The 19,896-nt window shown below is 41.9% G+C and overlaps 1 protein-coding gene across 1 annotated transcript in view; it reads right to left on the minus strand.

Moving 5' to 3' along the window:
* Window positions 1-245: 245 nt before the first annotated feature.
* The window catches only part of LOC141162244 (QRFP-like peptide receptor), a 40,575-nt gene continuing 20,924 nt past the window's right edge, over window positions 246-19,896 (minus strand). Inside the window, exon 2 of the mRNA XM_073648141.1 lies at window positions 246-4,494. Coding sequence (XP_073504242.1) covers window positions 3,054-4,352 — 1,299 coding nt within the window. The 5' untranslated portion in view covers window positions 4,353-4,494 and the 3' untranslated portion in view covers window positions 246-3,053. The remainder of the gene's footprint in view (window positions 4,495-19,896) is intronic.

Here is a 19,896-nt window from a genome sequence, read left to right on the forward strand (position 1 = left end):
ATGTTGAAAAACATAGTTTTGTTTTTCTTTTGTATCAAATACTTATTTCCTGCAATAAAATACAAATTAATTGTGTAAAAATCATACAATGTGATTTTCTGGATTTTTTTTCAAGATTCTGTCTCTCACAGGTGAAGTGTACCTGCGATAAAAATTACAGACCTCTCCATTCTTTGTAGGTGGGAAAACTTGCAAAAATGTCAGTATATCAAATACCTATTTTCCCCACTGTGTATGTGTATATATATATATATATATATATATATATATATATAATTTTATAACTTTCTGAGCTGTTTTAAGATTTTTTTTTACTTGGATGAACAACCCCCTTAAAGGCCAAATAGCAGATTAGGATATGCTGCTTTTACAATACGTAGAAGTTTGAAGTAATCGGGGGTTAGTTTAAGAAGGAAGGAATGTGCATGCTCTTTCTTTCCTGAATACATGTAGAGCGTGAATTCAGATTGTGCAACTTTCAACACTGAATATAGACTGCCAGGTTTGTTGGGTTGCCACTTGTAAAAATGGCTATCCATGAGTGGTCAAGTGTATTAAACATAAACCAACCCTTCCCATCACCTTAATCTAGTCCTCCCATGCAAGACAAAGTATAAAGCTGGTCATGCTCTTTAGATAGCTGTCATACACATGCATGCTCGGTTAGGCTGAGCATACATACTGTATGTTGTCAATGGGGAGACGGGAATAAGTCACTTATCTCCAGTATAAGATTATTTCCAGTGAAAGCAAAAGCATGAGGCATGTGGAAATTCTATCATGATCGGTTTGAACACCTCCATACACAGACATTGTTACTTTTTCCTGTGAGGGTTCCCTTGTAAGAAAATAATCGCAGAGTGTCCTGCTACTGGGGATCAAAGTGATCAGCTCTATGAAGGACCCAGATTACAAGTGATCAATTACCCTGCACCGCCACACCAGGTCAAATGAGACATTACAACTCTCTTATTGAAAAGCGATAGGCTGTTGGTGTAAAGCATGGGTGTACCAGGTCCTCCAGTGGAAGAGACGCTCTTTGAAGTCCCTTTTTCACTTTGAATAACCAATGAGAGTCTTGAATGGGAAGTCATTATTATTCCAATTATTCTCTAATAATGTATTTGAAAATGAATTTTGGGTACATGTGTTTTAGTTCTTGTAGACAGTATAAACTAAGCATCTAGCGCTCCTCTAAAAATTGCACCTTTTGTGTTCTAATCATTGCCTCCGTTGTGCAGAAACTAAAGTTTGAACAAATAAAGTTGCTTGGTGCACCCTTGGTGTGACCAAGAGGCTCAGTACTCCATATGGCCCACTGGTTTTGCATGCCCCACCTCCTTCACTGGTGATTGACAGCACTGGCTTGCCTCAGCTCTCTCTACACACAGTGCTCACTCCAGACAAGCAAGTGCTGTCAATCACCAGTGAAGGAGACGGGACATGCAAAACTATTGGGTGAAACAGTAGACATCCTCTTGGTAACTCCAAGAGTACACCGAGCACTCTAATTATAATATTTGATTAAACTTCACTTTCTGCAGAATAGAGACAGCGATTATAACACTAAAGGTGCTATTTTTCTATAGACGATGTCCACCACAAGCCTACGTGGTTAGTTTATACTGTCACTTTTGGCTGATGGACACTTTTTATTACTCTCATTTTTATGGAAGAAATATTTAGTTTACAACTTTTTTCATTCTGCAGAATTATGATATAACAAGAAGTATGCCCTGTCATAACATAAAGTACTGTGCAAAAGTTTTAGGCAGGTATGGAAAAATGCTGTAAAGTAAGAATTCATTCAAAAATAGAAGTGTTAATAGTTTATTTTTATCAATTAAGAAAATGCAAAGTGAATGAAGGAAAGAGAAATCTAAATCCAATCAATATTTGGTGTGTCCAATGTTTGCCTTCAAAACAGCATCAATTCTTCTTCTACGTACTTGTATTTAAACACAATTTTTTTTAAGTAACTTGGCAAGGAACCTGTCCCAAACATCTTGGTGGACTAACTACAGATCTTATGTATATGGGGCTTGTGCAAAACCTTCTGTGTCTTCATATAATCCCAGACAGACTGGATGATGTTGAGATCAGGCTCTGTGGGGCCATATCATCACTTTCAGGACTCCTTGTTTTTCTTTATACTGAAGGTCATACTATACCATCAGTGAGGCATCTAATTGGCTCCAAATTTGTTCTGCAGCAGGACACCGACACTAAACTTACCGCCAATGTCATTGAGAACTATCTTAAGAGTAAACAAGAACATTGAATTCTTGAAGGGATGAAATGACCTCCGTAGAGTCCTGATCTCAACATCATAGAGTCTCGGTAGTATTACATGAAGAGACAGAAGGATTTGCACAAGCCTCATACACAGAAGATCTGTGGTTAGTTCTCCAAGATTTTGGAAAAACCTCCCTTCTGAGTTTTTCAAAGACTATGTGCAAGTACAAGTGGACCTAGAAGAATAGCTGATATTTTGAAGGCAAAGGACAGTCACCAAATATTGAAGTTACTTAGATTTCTCTTTTGTTCATTCACTTTGTATTTTGCTAATTGATATAAATAAACTATTACAATTTATAATTTTGGAATTATTATTATTTGCAGCATTTTTTCCACACCTGCCTAAAACTTTTACACAGTACTGTACATTACATATTTTTCCTGCCAACAGTCTAAATAGTGGGAAGACTACAGTATGTAGAATTCACACCATACCCATATCGGATCACTTGCATTGGGTTCAGTTACTTTCTCTGATAAATCTTAATGTGATCTGTTCGTTCGACCAGTCTGAACTTGTTTGATCAATTCATCTTAATCAGATGTGTTTCTTATGTCTACTTAGAGTAGCTGGTAGGTAAATTAGTCATGATAATTGAAATACAGTAGAAGAAGTGAATGTACTGACAATGAAATGTCACTGTTTTGTTCATGGATCTATAATGCAAATTGTAGTCGTTAGTGGAAACTCTCGCACAATTAATCTTTACAGGAGTGAATGACCATTGACACTCATAGGTCAATAAGACCATTCCCTAGGACAAAGAATGACTACTAATATCAGGTGTTTCGCTCACACTGATCTCAGGATAGCAGTTTTCGCATTTATCCCCCATCGATAATGGACAGTTCAGTTTGGACCTTTTGGTGGAATGTAAGGAGTTCTTGTAAGATAACAGTTTGGGTATTGACGTTGGAGATCCATCAGAAAATGAGAAACTAAAGAGAGAAACCATCCGATTGTGGTACATACTCTTCATGTGCTTGGCTGACCGGTAGAGATCACCAACAAAGCAATAACATATTGGATTAAGACTTGAGTTTGTCAGTCCTAGCCATTGAGCGAAAGGCCTCAACTGAAGAATCCAAGGTGATGGCGTATCATCTTGAGATGGTTCTGGAATATTAAAGTCAATCCAGATATCCAACATGTATACCGGAAGCCAAGAGACCGCAAAAAGCGACACCAAAGCCACCACCATTTTGGCAATTTTTTTCCTAATTTTTAGTCGGGAGACTGGCAAAGACTGGTTCCTGGAGTCACAATCTTTAAAATTGCCTGAAGAGCTCCATAATTTACGTATCGTAAGGAAGCAAATTATCAAATTGAATAGAACGGGTAAGCAATACAAAGCACAGAAGAGGAGGAAGTTGTATGCCTGCTTGAACACGACATCGGGCCAGACCTCTGTGCAGATTGCGGAGACCAAAGGAAGTCCTTGGGCAATCTCAATCTCATCTCTTTTATTCATAAATATTAGAGGCAAGCAGATACTGGAGGATATGAGCCACACCACCACTATCGAGCCGTAGATTTTCTTTTGGGTGAAGAAGGATCGCGCATTTAGTGGGTTATGGACATTATAATACCTATTCACACTGATGACCGTAAGGCTTAATACACTTGCCGAAACAGATACAGCTTGGATAAAGGGCACTGCCCTACAGAGGAAGTCTCCGAACACCCAGGCTTTATAGATGAGGTTACCAACTGTGATGGGCATGCACACACAGACCACCATGAGGTCACAGATTGCCAAATTTATGAGGAGACTTTTGGTGGCGCTCAAACTGGATGTCCTGCCAGTCCGTTTCCTAGTCAACACTTTAATAGACATTACATTGCCAATGATGCCCACGACAAAGGACACAATGTACATGGCGATGAGGCTTATAGTCACTGGTTCCTTAACAAAGAGGAAAAGCATTTTCTCCAACTCCTCAATATCCAGTTCTTGACTGTCATTTCCAAAGGTCTGCATGGACAGATTACCCTTAACGGGGAAATCTTGAAGGGAATAGTTGTAGATGTGTGCCTGATCAGAGGAATTCATTGCTTCCTTTAGGCGGGTGAACAGGTCGTTGATAATTTTAGGTCAAGATTTAATTGGGAGAATTTTCCATCACCTCCTACTATTCTGCTCTCTTCAGATGCTGTGTATGTTTTTTTCATGATGCGAGTGAAGAAGTCCAACTCTGAAAGACAAAATACAATAAATATGGATTAACAGATGGTACTCTTAATGCACGTTAACGAAAAAGGCAGTGTATATCTGATGAAAGAGAGGTAATAATCTGTGAGTACTTGACTTTCAAGGGCCGCTCTCTAGATGACTGCCCTCTTCACAGTCTAGAAAATTTACTGTCAAGATTATAAAGAAATTATGAGCAAATAAAAATTAAGTGTCAAGACAAAACGGATTGTAAACACAGCTGTATAGTCACATCCCCTTGGATTTGTAATGTACAGAGCACACATACTATTATATATTGTAGATCCATCAACGTGTGGCCATCCATCTACTAATATGTGTCTTGAGTAAAATTTTAGGAGTAATACTACCTTCGATTACAAGGAAAGTTGATTAGCACTCTGTTCACATTGGCGTAATGGCTTCTCCTTGACATGTTGCTGTGACGGATCCAAATGGTAACCTCTAAAGGGTCCATTGGAGAGCAAAGCCTAAAGGCCCCTTAAACCTTTAATAGCAATTGGGCAAATTCTCATATAATCGACCTCTATCTCTCCCCACTCCCCCCATACACAGGAGCACTCGGCTTACGTGTTTTTAATTGTGAGAGGGGAATAAACCACTGCCAGACTCCTCTAGTGGCAGTTTTTCTCCGGTGCGACCCAAAGAATCAAGTTGGCTAGATCCAAACTACCTGTGTCTTATCTCCCCACCATCATTTTTTGGAGAAGCGTTATGATGCTCCTATACATATTGGATGGTCAGTCAGTCCCCTGATATCGCAGGGTCAGATGACTTTAATTAAATAAGTATATAAGAGATTTGGTGTAACGCCAATACCCCAACAGGTCAGTAATCCTCCAACTCTCAGCACGCACTGATAGTCTAAGACTATAACTTTCAATGATACAATAATTATCAGGGATAAACTCAAACTGGCCATTTGGGCATTGGAGAGTGTCCACTGCTCCCTAGATTACGCAGTAAGGTAGCGGAGAGCCAACTGTCAACCAGGATGACGTCGGCAGCGATGCCCCATCGAAAGAGCAGAGCAGAAGAGGAGAAGTTGCGTTGTTCACATGATGTCATCAGAAAGCAGGAGAATTGCCGTCAGGAGCGGTCTGTGACTGCTATGAGCTGGGAGAGATCATCACCGGGCTGAACAGGCAAGTAGTTGGCAACTATTTCCCCATAAGTTCTTAACACCATGCAAAAATATAAGCAAAGTCCCGGATAACCCCTTAAAATTGTCTGAGGGTGCCGCATCATCCATTGTGCCCATTACCCAATGATGGTGGTGAGTGGTGAGACTATGCTGCAATTTGTTAACCCAACAGAAGTGAATGTTCTCATGTAGCAAAGTCTTGGTAGACATTTCTGTGGCTATTCCAGGTATCTGAATGGGATGGGCAAAAATGCATGAACCCGCTGCAGAATCAACCTTACTTAGATGTATGGGATGGATTAGCAGTCGTAGAAAGATTTGCCACAAATTCCTTGAAGGTATTATGGTTCTAGAATGCTTAGTAAGATTTATCGATTACTACTAAAAGACCTATCTTTGTTTGCCCCCGCCAGGTATTTTCCTAAGGTAGATGCCTATATCAAATAATAGAAAAATAAAATCAGATCACGAGAAAATAAAAGTTAGACTACGACTTATGCACACGCCATATTTGCAGTGTTAATTATGATTTTCTCTGGGTAAACGATGCATTAATATTTTTAACTTAATCACTAGATTCATACAAGATTGATTAACATAGAAGCCCGGCATTGAGCGGTAAGTTACATACATGAGAGCTAATAGTCTGCAACGGCTGACAATATGGAATTCCTATATACATGTAATAATTAATGGACAGATGGGGGTCAAAAATAAAATCAGTTGGCGGCCGCTGCTACAGTTTTCTCCAATCGACTTAATTAACTTACTGGACATTTCTCTATCAGTGAAAGTAATCGAGCTTCACAAGTCATTAATCCAGAAAATCAGAGGCAGATTTAACTACATCGCTCCTCAGTCCTACGATAGACTGCTTAACTATATGGTTTGATCTCTCAGCACCAGACTGTAGATGGAGGTATAAAAATAAATCCAGCCGTACATCGATATACAATGAATTATTAGAGATGTGGCCTTCCTTCTCTTTTCTCTTGGCTCAAAATATAATGAGATGACTGGTTACTGCATCTCTGGTGCTCAGCCACAGTGATCTTGGGGTTCACCTTTACCTCTCTCACCAAGGCTCTTCTCCCACGATTGCTCAGTTTGGCTGGACGGCCAGGTCTAGGAAGACTTCTGGTGGTCCCAAACTTCTTCCATTTAAGGATTATGGAGGCCACTGTGCGCTTAGGAACCTTGAGTAATGCAGAAATTCTTTTAATAACCTTGGCCAGATCTGTGCCTTGCCACAATTGTGTCTCTGAGCTCCTTGGGCAGTTCCTTTGAGCTCATGATTCTCATTTGGTCTGACATGCACTGTGAGCTGTGAGGTCTTATATAGACAGTTGTGTGCCTTTCCAAATCAAGTCCTATCAGTTTAATTAAACACAGCTGGACTCCAATGAAGGAGTAGAACCATCTCAAGGAGGATCACAAGGAAATGGACAGCATGTGACTTAAATGTGAGTGTCTGGGCAAAGGGTCTGAATACTTATGACCATGTGATATTTCAGTTTTTCTTTTTTAATAAATTTGCAAAAATTTCTACATTTCTGTTTTTTTTCAGTCAAGATGGGGTGCAGAGTGTACTTTAATGAGAAAAAAAATGAACTTTTTAGAATTTACCAAATGGCTGCAATGAAACAAAGAGTGAAAAATGTAAAGAGGTCTGAATACTCTCCGTACCCACTGTATATCTATATTCTACTCTCTTCTGGCTAATGGAGTAGGTTTTCTATGTCATGATTGAGTATATTTATATTATAACACCTTTAAAAACCTATATCTCTCTATTATATATCATGAATCTATATATGAAAATAGAGATGTCACACAGCAATCTTTCTCCTTTTTTGTATGCTTTTATGATTAAGCAGTGCATGTTGCCTTAAAGGAAGCCTAAGACTATATTCACACATCATGGTTTTTTTGGCATCAATTTTCTGCAGCAAAACCTGATCTCTCAAGGGAGGTTTGTTTAGGATTTTTCTTGCAGTTTTGGTGCTTTTTTGGTGCGTTTTTTCAGCATTTTTTTCACTGTCCTTCTGTCTCTTTTTATGCATGTACATACAGTTCAGTGAAAAAAAAATAATTCTATTTTGGCATAAAAAACGCTGGAAAAAAAGTTACCTGCGTTTTTGGTGCTTTTTTTCAGTGTTTTTTTTTCACCACCCATTATTTCCAAGGGTGAAAAAAACGCTGAAAAAACGCTGAGAAAATGCTAAAAGGCACAAAATCCTGAACAAAAAAACCCCATAATGTGTGAACTAAGAATTCTAGAATCTCATAGACTTGGCTTTCACTGAAAAACGCAGCTGAAAATTTACATAAAAAAAACGCTGAAAAAAACATGGTAAGTGAACATAGCCTTAAACAAGTCTGTGCAGCATAGAGAGACAGTCTGCTATACAGGAGATTGAAATTACTGCATCCATTTCTTTACATGTAGATACATGCACATAACATTGAGCTATGCAAGACAGCTGTATTATGTGTATATTTAGGGTCCATATTACACCTGCAACAAAGTTAGTACACCATGGAACTCATTAGTTGATATATTTTCACATGTAAAGTGCCATGGAATAAATGGCGCTATAATAATAAATAATAATAATAATAATACTTTTCGTACATTAGAACGTTGAGTACTGGTCCTACATTGTTAACAAGGACCACTGGGTGATGACTTGGTAGAGGCATGCTGCTATCAAAATTCTGCACCAGAACCATGAAGCTACCATACCTCCCCAAAAATAAGACAGGGTCTTATATTATCTTTTGCTCTGAAAGATGGGTAAGGCCTTTTTTTTTTACAAGGAATGTCAATGTTTTTTTTCCATGAACAACAATCCACATTTTTTTCATTCACAAAAATAAATCAACATTTATTCAAATATCATCATGTAATCACACATACACTACACATACTGTAGCGGACTGGGTGTTGGAACTACTGTGCTGTAAACCGAGGAGAGCCTGGAGGGGCATGACTAGGTACCTTGCTTAGTCCAAACTCAGATGCATGGCTGCTGACGATACTGCAATCCAACGAGAGACGAGGGAGACGGAACCAAGTGCTACACCAGGAACGATCTCGGGTGGATACAAGGAAAAAGCAAATAAAAAGGCTAAAAAGGAGCGCTTCTGAGAGGGAGGAAGGGAGAAAAAAAAACAAATAACAACAAAATACTTACACTGAATAGATATCTTGAATGTGGACAACTTTGTTACAGCTCAATCAGCCTGCTGCTACCAGGTTCGGACATCCTAATCAGGTGTCGTATAGTAAGACAGCTGAAAATACAAACAAAAAAAGGAGCGCCAGCCGACGAGCGCGGTAGGTCTACACGGTGAGCGAGGGGTGGGGGATGAAGGATTGAAGCTCTGCTTACTTCGTAGGGGGGAGAAAGATTCCTATCCCCCCTTCTTCCTGTTCAGCCTCTCCTCCTTGCACATTGAACAATGCAGAGGAAGTTAAACCATCATGATCATTCCAGTTTATGGTTTAACTTCCACTGCATTGCTCAGTGTGCAAGGAGGAGAGGCTGACCTGGAAGAAGGGTGGATAGGAATCTTTCTCCCCCTACGAAGTAAGTGGAGCTTCAATCCTTCAACTCCTCTACTCCCCGTGTGGACCTACTGTGCTCATCGGCTGGAGCTCCTTTTTTTGTTTGCTTTTTTTGCTTGTTTTTTTCAGTGATCTCAGGTGGATGGCGGCTGACCCCCAAGGGACTGGAGGCAGGAATGGCCAGGAATGGTAGCCTTGGCAAGCACAGGCGAGTACGGCTGATGAACAGGCAGGCTGGCACGACTGATAGACAGGCAGGCGGGCACAGCTGATGTACAGGCAGACAGGCATGGCTGATAGACAGGCAGGTGGGGACAGCTGTTAGACAGTCATATGGGTACAGCTCATAGACAAGAAGGTGGACACGGCTGATAGACAGTCAGGCGGGCACGGCTGATAGACAGGCAGGTAAACTGGATACGAGCACTGGGACCTGGGAACTAGCAAGCCTGTTAATGCTGCTATAAAACGATGCTCAGGCACCTACATGTTGGAGGAGGTGCTTTAAATAGTAAGTGTCCTCTAGCTTTTGACTGGGGACACTTTTAGGACGGCACGCATGGCCCCTTTAAGAGGCAGGGACCGCGTGCGTGCCCTAAGCACAGTGCCCGGGGATCTGCTCACTGTGCGCGCACACCAGGAACTCACAGACCCAGAAGAAGGAGGAGGAGGTGCAGGACAGGGGCCGCGGCGGTGAGTGAGCCGGCATCCCTGCCGGAGAAGAGGGACAGCATGCAGGGATGCCGGCGTTACACATACACAAGTATATTCACAAACACGCTGCACATACACATGTATATATACACACACACTGCACATACACATGTATATATACACACACACTGCACATACACATGTATAAACATACACATGCACTGCACATACACATGTATACACATGCACTGCACATACACATGTATAAACACACACACTGCACATACACATCTATATACAGTACAGACCAAAAGTTTGGACACACCTTCTCATTTAAAGATTTTTCTGTATTTTCATGACTATGAAAATTGTACATTCACACTGAAGGTATCAAAACTATGAATTAACACATGTGGAATTATATACTTAACAAAAAAAGTGTGAAACAACTGAAAATATGTCTTATAATCTAGGTTCTTCAAAGTAGCCACCTTTTGCTTTGATGACTGCTTTGCACACTCTTGGCATTCTCTTGAAGAGCTTCAAGAGGTAGTCACCGGAAAAGGTCTTACAACAATCTGTTAGACTGCCTGTCTATCAGCTGTGCCTGCCTGCCTGTACATCAGCTGTGCCCGCCTGTCTGTCTATCAGTCATGCCAGCCTGCCTGTTCATCAGCCGTACCCACCTGTGCTTGCCAAGGCTACCATTCCTGGCCATTCCAGTCATGAAAATACAGAAAAATCTTTAAATGAGAAGGTGTGTCCAAACCTTTGGTCTGTACTGTATATACACATACACTGCACATACAGATGTGTATATACACACATACACTGCACATACACATGTATATGCACACACACACTGCATACACATGTATATATACACACACACTGCACATACACATGTATATATATATACACATACATACTGCACATACACATGTATATATACACACACTGCATATACACATGTACACTGCTCAAAAAAATAAAGGGACCACTTAAACAACAGAATATAACTCAAAGTAGATCAAACTTCTGTGAAATCGAACTGCTCACTTAGGAAGCAACACTGATTGACAATCAATTTCACATGCTGTTGAGCAAATGGAATAGACAATAGATGGAAATTATTGGCAATTATTAAGACACCCTCAATAAAGGAGTGGTTCAACAGGTGGGGACCACAGACCACATATCAGTACCAATGCTTTCTGGCTGATGTTTTGGTCACTTTTGAATGTTGTTTGTGCTTTCACACTCGTGGTAGCATGAGACGGACTCTACAACCCACAGAAGTTGCTCAGGTAGTGCAACTCATCCAGGATGGCACATCAAAGCGAGCTGTGGCAAGAAGGCTTGCTGTGTCTGTCAGCGTAGTGTCTAGAGGCTGGAGGCGCTACCAGGAGACAAGCCAGTACACCAGGAGACGTGGAGGGGGCCGTAGGAGGGCAACAACCCAGCAGCAGGACCGCTACCTCCGCTTTTGTGCAAGGAGGAACAGGAGGAGCACTGCCGGAGCCCTGCAAAATTACCTCCAGCAGGCCACAAATATGCATGTGTCTGCACAAACGATTAGAAACCGACTCCATGAGGGTGGTATGAGGGCCCGACATCCACAGATGGGGGTTATGCTCACAGCCCAACACCGTGCAGGACGCTTGGCATTTGCCACAGAACACCAGGGTTGGCAAAGTCACCACTTGTGCCCTGTGCTCTTCACAGATGAAAGCAGGCTCACACTGAGCACATGTGACAGACGTGACAGAGTCTGGAGACGCCGTGGAGAGCGGTCTGCTGCCTGCAATATCCTTCAGCATGACCGGTTTAGCAGTGGGTCAGTCATGGTGTGGGGTGGCATTTCTTTGGAGGGCCGCACAGCCCTCCATGTGCTCGCCAGAGGTAGCCTGACTGCCATTAGGTTCTGAGATGAGATCCTCAGACCTCTTGTGAGACCATATGCTGGTGTGGTTGGCCCTGGGTTTCTCCTAATGCAGGACAATGCCAGACCTCATGTGGCTGGAGTGTGTCAGCAGTTCCTGCAAGATGAAGGCATTGAAGCTATGGACTGGCCCGCCCGTTCTCCAGACCTGAATCCGATTGAGCACATCTGGGACATCATGTCTCGCTCCATCCACCAACGTCACGTTGCACCACAGACTGTCCAGGAGTTGGCGGATGCTTTATTCCAGGTCTGGGAGGAGATCCCTCAGGAGACCATCCGCAACCTCATCAGGAGCATGTCCAGGTGTTGTAGGGAGGTCATACAGGCACGTGGAGGCCACACACAATACTGAGCCTCATTTTGACTTGTTTTAAGGACATTACATCAAAGTTGGATCAGCCTGAAGTGTGTTTTCCACTTTAATTTTGGGGGTGACTCCAAATCCAGACCTCCATTGGTTAATAAATTTGATTTCCATTGATGATTTTTGTGTGATTTTGTTGTCAGCACATTCAACTTTGTACAGAACAAAGTATTCAATGAGAATATTTCATTCATTCAGATCTAGGATGGGTTATTTGAGTGTTCCCTTTATTTTTTTGAGCAGTGTATATATACACATACTGCACATACACATGTATATACTGTATATACACACACTGCACATACACATGTATAAACATAGACATGCACTGCACATACACATGTATACACATGCACTGCACATACACATGTATAAACACACACACTGCACATACACATCTATATACAGTACAGACCAAAAGTTTGGACACACCTTCTCATTTAAAGATTTTTCTGTATTTTCATGACTATGAAAATTGTACATTCACACTGAAGGCATCAAAACTATGAATTAACACATGTGGTATTATATACTTAACAAAAAAGTGTGAAACAACTGAAAATATGTCTTATATTGTAGGTTCTTCAAAGTAGCCACCTTTTGCTTTGATGACTGCTTTGCACACTCTTGGCATTCTCTTGATGAGCTTCAAGAGGTAGTCACCAGAAAAGGTCTTCCAACATTCTGTTAGACTGCCTATCTATCAGCTGTGCCTGACTGCCTGTACATCAGCTGTGCCCGCCTGCCTGTCTATCAGTCATGGCAGCCTGCCTGTTCATCAGCCGTACCCGCCTGTGCTTACCAAGGCTACCATTCCAGGCCATTCCAGTCATGAAAATACAGAAAAATCTTTAAATGAGGTGTGTCCAAACTTTTGGTCTGTACTGTATATACACATACACTGCACATACACATGTATATATACACACACTGCACATACACATGTGTATATACACACACACTGCACATACACATGTATATATATATACACAAACATACTGCACATACACATGTATATATACACACACTGCATATACACATGCGTATATACACACACATGTATATATATACATGCACACTGCACATACACATGTACACTGCTCAAAAAAATAATACACATACGGTAGATGCCAGCCTAGTTCCTCTAGACTCCCGCTGTTAAAGGACCTTTCGTGACATCAATGCCATATGACCGTGATGTCACCAAAGGTCCTTAAGCAGTCTTAACCTCAGAAAAGAAACACTGGGGGCCCCTAAGAGTTTGCAAGCCCTGGTCAATTTTTTTTTTTTTTTTTGGGGGGGGGGGGGGAGTTTTCCCCCCAATGCCTGCTCTGACTGTAACTAGGCTTAATTTTGGAATAGGGCTTATATTTCAAGCATAACTCCAAAAATCCTGTAAAATCATACTAAGGCTTATTTACAGGGAATCACGATATGTCTATTCCTTCGGTGATTTCAATAATGTTCTTTGTCTGCTAGGGTTAAAACTATTTCCCTACTTTACTGTGCAGCACCTCCAAGTGGTCTGGTATGAATATATTTTGCAACCCGCACTCCTGAGCTCAGAGACCTTAGAAATGCATACGGTCCCAGCCACGCACTGGAGCACTTCCTGTTTGCCAGCTCTTTTTATAAGCTTTCGCTCTACAGTGGTATATAGTGGAAATAAGGCACATTTCAGAAATGTTTAACACATGATATCACAACAGTCGTTATACAGAGGAACAGAACTACCTGGGAGGAACATAAAAGCAGCAATGTAAACGTCTTCAGCACCCTACAAGCTCTTGGCAAAAACTCTTGAAGACAGCAAGACTTGGTCTATTACAATTTTAATTCTCAAGACTTGACTACTAAAGAACCTTGAGCAAAACTAATGAGCCATAAACTTCAGATTAACTGTGATGATCTCCACCATGGCACTAAATCATGCATGGCCTCATGTGTACGTATCATATGTATATAATACCCACAGATATACAGTATACAGGTGCATCTCACTAAATTAGAATATCATCAAAAAGTTAATTTATTTCAGCTCTTCAATACAAAAAGTGAAACTCATATATTATATAGGGTCATTACAAACAGAGTGATCTATTTCAAGTGTTTATTTCTGTTTATGATGATTATGGCTTGCAGCCAATGAAAACACAAAAGTCATAATCTCAGCAAATTAAAAGAATTAACAAAAAACACATGCAAAGAGGTCCCTTATTCTGTTTCAGAAGGCGCCACAATCATGGGGAAGACTGCTGACTTGACAGATGTCCAGAAGGCAGTCATTGACACACTCCACAAGGTCCCAGAGCTCCACTTTTCATTTGGAAACCAAGGTCCCAGAGTTTGGAGGAAGAGTGGAGAGGCACACAATCCAAGCTGCTTGAGGTCTAGTGTGAAGTTTCCACAATCAGTGATGGTTTGGGGAGCCATGTCATCTTCTGGTGTAGGTCCACTGTGTTTTATTAAGACCAAAGTCAGCGTAGCCGTCTACCAGGAAATTTTAGAGCACTTCATGCTTCTGTGGCACCCCTGCGGGTTCAGTTGCCACAGAGGTAATGCATCTCACCCAGAGGTGTGGTATCCCACTCTCAGGTAAGGAGGGAGTACTGCCTGGGACCCACACACTTGCATCATTTACACTCCACTTCAGAGGGAAGGGCGAGATTGCTCCTAAGGGAGAGCACAGTCCCTGGTCCCTAGCTGGAGGATAGAACCATGTAGTGGGTGTGGGTGGAGGAAGTAGTTTAGGGGAGCACTTCAGAAGGAGTATAAGAAGGAATGGAACCATCTAGAAGCTGCCAGTCCTGCTCAGGAGAGCAGTGGAGGAGGCCCAGACTCCTGGCTCCAGTGCTTGGAGCAGGAGTTGAGAGGAGTGGGGCCTAGCCTGAGAGGCCCAGGAAAGAGAGAGAGAGGACGGGAGCAGGGAAGGCTCCATGAGGAACAGAAGGGATCCTATGGGCACGGGAAGGGCGGATGCCACCCGTGCGCCCGAATCTGCAGGAACATAGAGGGATCAGACTGCAGAGGGGACCGGCCCCTAAACTAGTGGAGAACTACAAGGCTCAGCTAGAAACCGGAGGCTGCTGTACTTGCAAGGTGCAGCTGCCAACCACCACAGTTACATCGCCGAAAAGGTGGCCACAGAGGGTCCAGGGGACTGCAGGTCGCCCGACAAGATCCGAGGCTACCGGCTTGTGACACTGATTGTGTGGCGCGGGGCAGGAGGGTGAGAGCCAGTGCAGGAAGACGACCGAGGAAGGCACATAGAACGGGGTCCCGTTTAAGTACTCCTGAGTTACTTGAGAGATTGCTGAACCCCTTCCTTGGTGAACGCAGGACGACGTGGGAGGTTACTCAATACTGATAACCTGGAGTTCAACAACTGTGAACAGTCACGGACCGGGTCACTGCCACTGTGACATCCCCTGCACCGACCGGCCCGGCACCAAGTACCCCACGGCCCAGGGGGCGCGTCACTTCCTTCTGCCGACAAGCTTTTTGGAGATGGAAATGTCATTCTCCAGCAGGACTTGGCACCTGTCCACACTGCCAAAAGTACCAATACCTGGTTTACACACAACAGTATCACTGTGCTTGATTGGCCAGCAAACTCGCCTGACCTTAACCCCATAGAGAATCTATGGGGTATTCTGAAGAGGAAGATGAAAGACACCAGACCCAACAATGCAGACGAGCTGAAGGCTGCTATCAAAGCAACCTGGGCTTCCATAACACCTCAGCAGTGCCACAGGCTGATCGCCTCCATGCCACGCCGCATTGATGCTGTAATTGATGCACAACGAGCCCCAACCAAGTATTGAGTGCATTAACTGAACATACATTTCAGTAGGTCAACATTTCGGATTTTAAAAACATTTTTCAAGCTGTTGTTATAAAGTATTCTAATTTACTGAGATAATGACTTTTGTGTTTTCATTGGCTGTAAGTAGTGTTGAGCAAGTATGTTCTGTTAACCCTTTCACCGAGTATGCTCAGGCAAGCACCGAGTAGTTACAGCTGCTCGGTATTATGTTTAAATCACTCCCGTGTGCATGATTTGCGACTGTTTGACAGCTTTATTACATGTGAGGAATGCAAAAGAAACAATCATGCACAGGGGAGTGATTTAAACATAACAATGAGCAGCTGTAACTACTCGGTGCTCGCCCGAGCATACTCGGCGAAAGGGTTAACAGAACATACTCATCACTAGCTGTAAGCCATAATCATCAACAGTAACAGAAATAAACACTTGAAATAGATCACTCTGTTTGTAATGACTCTATATATGAGTTTCACTTTTTGTATTGAAGAGCTGAAATAAATTAACTTTTTGATGATATTCTAATTTAGTGAGATGCAATGGTATATACCATGTATCTCCCACATCTCGATAAAAATAAGAAATGCAACATACTATAGTCAAAGCAACAAGTGGTACCTAAATGCCCTGTTCATGTACAGCGGCATCTAGTAATGCGTTAACTAATAAAACCTAACGTTTACTGGTAACATTGGGGGTGATGATACTTATACATTTTAATGAGATCCAGGTCAGTCACGAATTGCTGTGTCATGGGGAAATGATAATTAAAAAAGCATTGTTTCCTGTTTGCCATTCTGCTACCATCATCTTGTTTTTGGCCACTTGAATAATTCATAAATCAACTAGTTCTGCACCGTCGTTACACTGAATCTCATTTCAGGGAGGCTTTTCCTAAAATAAGAAATCCAAGTTTTGAAGAAATAACCCCTTATTTCCTGATAGATTAATTAGTGTACCTCTTAGCAAAACAAATTCAGGATCTTACTATAAAGAGGGCAGAAGAGGCAATTTCCCAGGGTCTCCATCAACTAGTGGCTTCCACCACCAAAATATTTAGTCCTAACGGCCATATATAGGAGTTTCTAAGGTTGAGTTGTTTACATACCAATGGTTATAGTCAGTTTGCTGATGGGAGTAGAAAACTGAAAATCGCGGTGTACCGGATCCATTACATGACAAGAACCAAAGTTGCTTGATGGATTCCATTGACTCTTGATGGTGTCTGTTGGGTTTGCTGCGATATTCTTCTTGCCAAATGGGAAAGAATCTGATTCAAGATACTGGTGGTGGGATGGAATTTGATATTTCATCACTAAATGGAAGAAATATCCTAATGCTTTTTCTATGTGTTGTGGTCAGTTTAGCAGTGGGAACCAAAAGACATCTGATCTGTAGGAACTGGGCTCATCTAAATTCATCATAAGCTTGCAGTTGTATACAGTCCTAATGTAATGGCACTGCTACTCATACATAAGTGGTCTTATAACATATTATGTGTCCAAAACAAACACCATAAATACATGAATATAAAAGTGACCACAAATAATTAAGTACATCCAAGGACTATTAGTATATATTGCATATACAGTGGGGAAAATACGTATTTGATACACTGCCGATTTTGCAAGTTTTTCCACCTACAAAGAATGGAGAGGTCTGTACTTTTTATCATAGGTACACTTCACCTGTGAGAGACAGAATCTAAAAATAAAAAACATAAAATCACATTGTATGATTTTTAAATAATAAAATTGCATATTATTGCATGAAATAAGTATTTGATCAGCTACCAACCAGCAAGAATTCAGGCTCTCACAGACCTGTTAGTTTTTCTTTAAGGAGCCCTCCTACTCGGCACTCATTACCTGCATTAATTGCACCTGTTCTAGTTACTTGTATAAAAAACACCTGTGCACACACTCAATCACACTCCAACCTCTCAACCATGGCCAAGACCAAAGAGCTGTCTAAGAACACCAGAGACAAAATTGTAGACCTGCACAAGGCTGGGATGGGCTTCGGGACAATAGGCAAGCAGCTTGGTGAGAAGGCAACAACTGTTGGCCCAATTATTAGAAAATGGAAGAAACACAAAATGACTGTCAATCTTCCTTGGTCTGGGGTCCCATGCAGGATCTTGCCTCGTGAGGTAAGGATGATCCTGGGAAAGGTCAGGAATCAGCCCAGAACTACACGGGAGGACCTGGTCAATGACCTGAAGAGAGCTGGGACCACAGTCTCACACATTACTGTTAGTAACACACTAAGCCCTCATTGATTCAAATCCTGCAGGGCACAAAAGGTCCCCCTGCTCACACATGCACATGTCCAGGCCCGTTTGAAGTTCACCAATGACCATCTGGATGATCCAGAGGAGACATGGGAGAAAGTCATGTGGTCAGATGAGACCAAAATAGAACTTTTTGGTATCAACTCCACTCGCTGTGTTTGGAGGAAGAAGGATGAGTACAACCCCAAAAAACACCATCCCAACCATGAAGCATGGTGGGGACAGGATGACTGCACCATATTGAAGGGAGGATGGATGGGGTCATGTATCGCGAGATTTTGGCCAACAACCTCCTTCCCTCAGTAAGAGCTTTGGAGATGGGTCATGGCTGGGTCTTCCAGCACAACAATGACCCGAAACACACAGCCAGGTCAAATAAGGAGTGGCTCCATAAGAAGCATTTCCTGGAGAGGCCTAGTCAGTCTCCAGACCTGAACCCAATAGAAAATCTTTGGAGGGAGCTGAAACTGAATGTTGGCCTGCAACAGCCCTAAACCTGAAAGATCTGGAGAAAATCTGTATGGAGGAGTGGGCCAAAATCCCTGCTGCAGTGTGTACAAACTTAGCCAAGAACTACAGGAAACGTCTGACCTCTGTAATTGCAAACAAAGGTTTCTGTACCAATTATTAAGTTCGGTTTTTCTATTGTATCAAATGCTTATTTCATACAATAAAATACAAATTAATTATAAGAAAACCTTACAATGTGATTCTGTTTCTCATAGTACCCACGATAAAAATTACAGACCTCTCCATTCTTTGTAGGTGGGAATAATCGGCAGTGTGTCAAAACCTTATTTTCCCCACTGTGTGTATATATTTATTATTATATATTTGTATAAATACTGTACATGTCAGCTAACCCTAATAATACCCTTTTTCTGATCGGTACCTAACCGTGGAGGTTGGCACCCTCGTTGTAGACGTAAGTGGCGACCCTGCTTGGCCATCGTGTTTCTCCCTAAACTGATATCCTCTATTTCCCTAAAGGTGGCAAGGGAAATATATGTCAGCTGAATATATTGCACTAAGTCCCCAGATATAAGATTATTATCAATATAAATGTGAAAAAAGAATAATTAAACTTATCCAAATTACGTATTTGTCCGTTCATTGTCATCAGTCCACAAATGACGACTCAACGCGTTTCCTCTCTGAGTACAAGTTCATCAGGAAGCCATTATTGCACCAAAATATGATATAGTCCAGACTTGGTACAGACACTGCTATCATGGTGTCTAGGTAAACTGTATCAAATTTTGTTGCAATAATGACCTCCTGATGATCCTGTACTCAGAGGGGAAACCCGTTGAGTCGTCATTTGTGGACTAATGGCAATGAACGGACACATGTGCATTTGGATAAATTTTTTTTTTTCACTTTTATATTGCATTTTGGTAGATAATAGCTGGATATTATACCAGGAAGGGGTCAAGGACAGGGAGACATTATTACTGGAAGGCGCCAGGTTTGGGGGACAATATACCAGGAAGGGGCCAGGATGATGGACATTATTACTGGAAGAGGCCAGGATGGGGACATTATCAAAGGAAAGGGCTCAGCATGGAAGACATTATACCAGGAAGGG

The sequence above is a fragment of the Phyllobates terribilis genome, unplaced genomic scaffold, assembly GCF_046119375.1.
Source record: "Phyllobates terribilis strain yellow unplaced genomic scaffold, ASM4611937v1 Scaffold_9__5_contigs__length_417890890, whole genome shotgun sequence".
NCBI classification, from domain to species: domain Eukaryota; kingdom Metazoa; phylum Chordata; class Amphibia; order Anura; family Dendrobatidae; genus Phyllobates; species Phyllobates terribilis.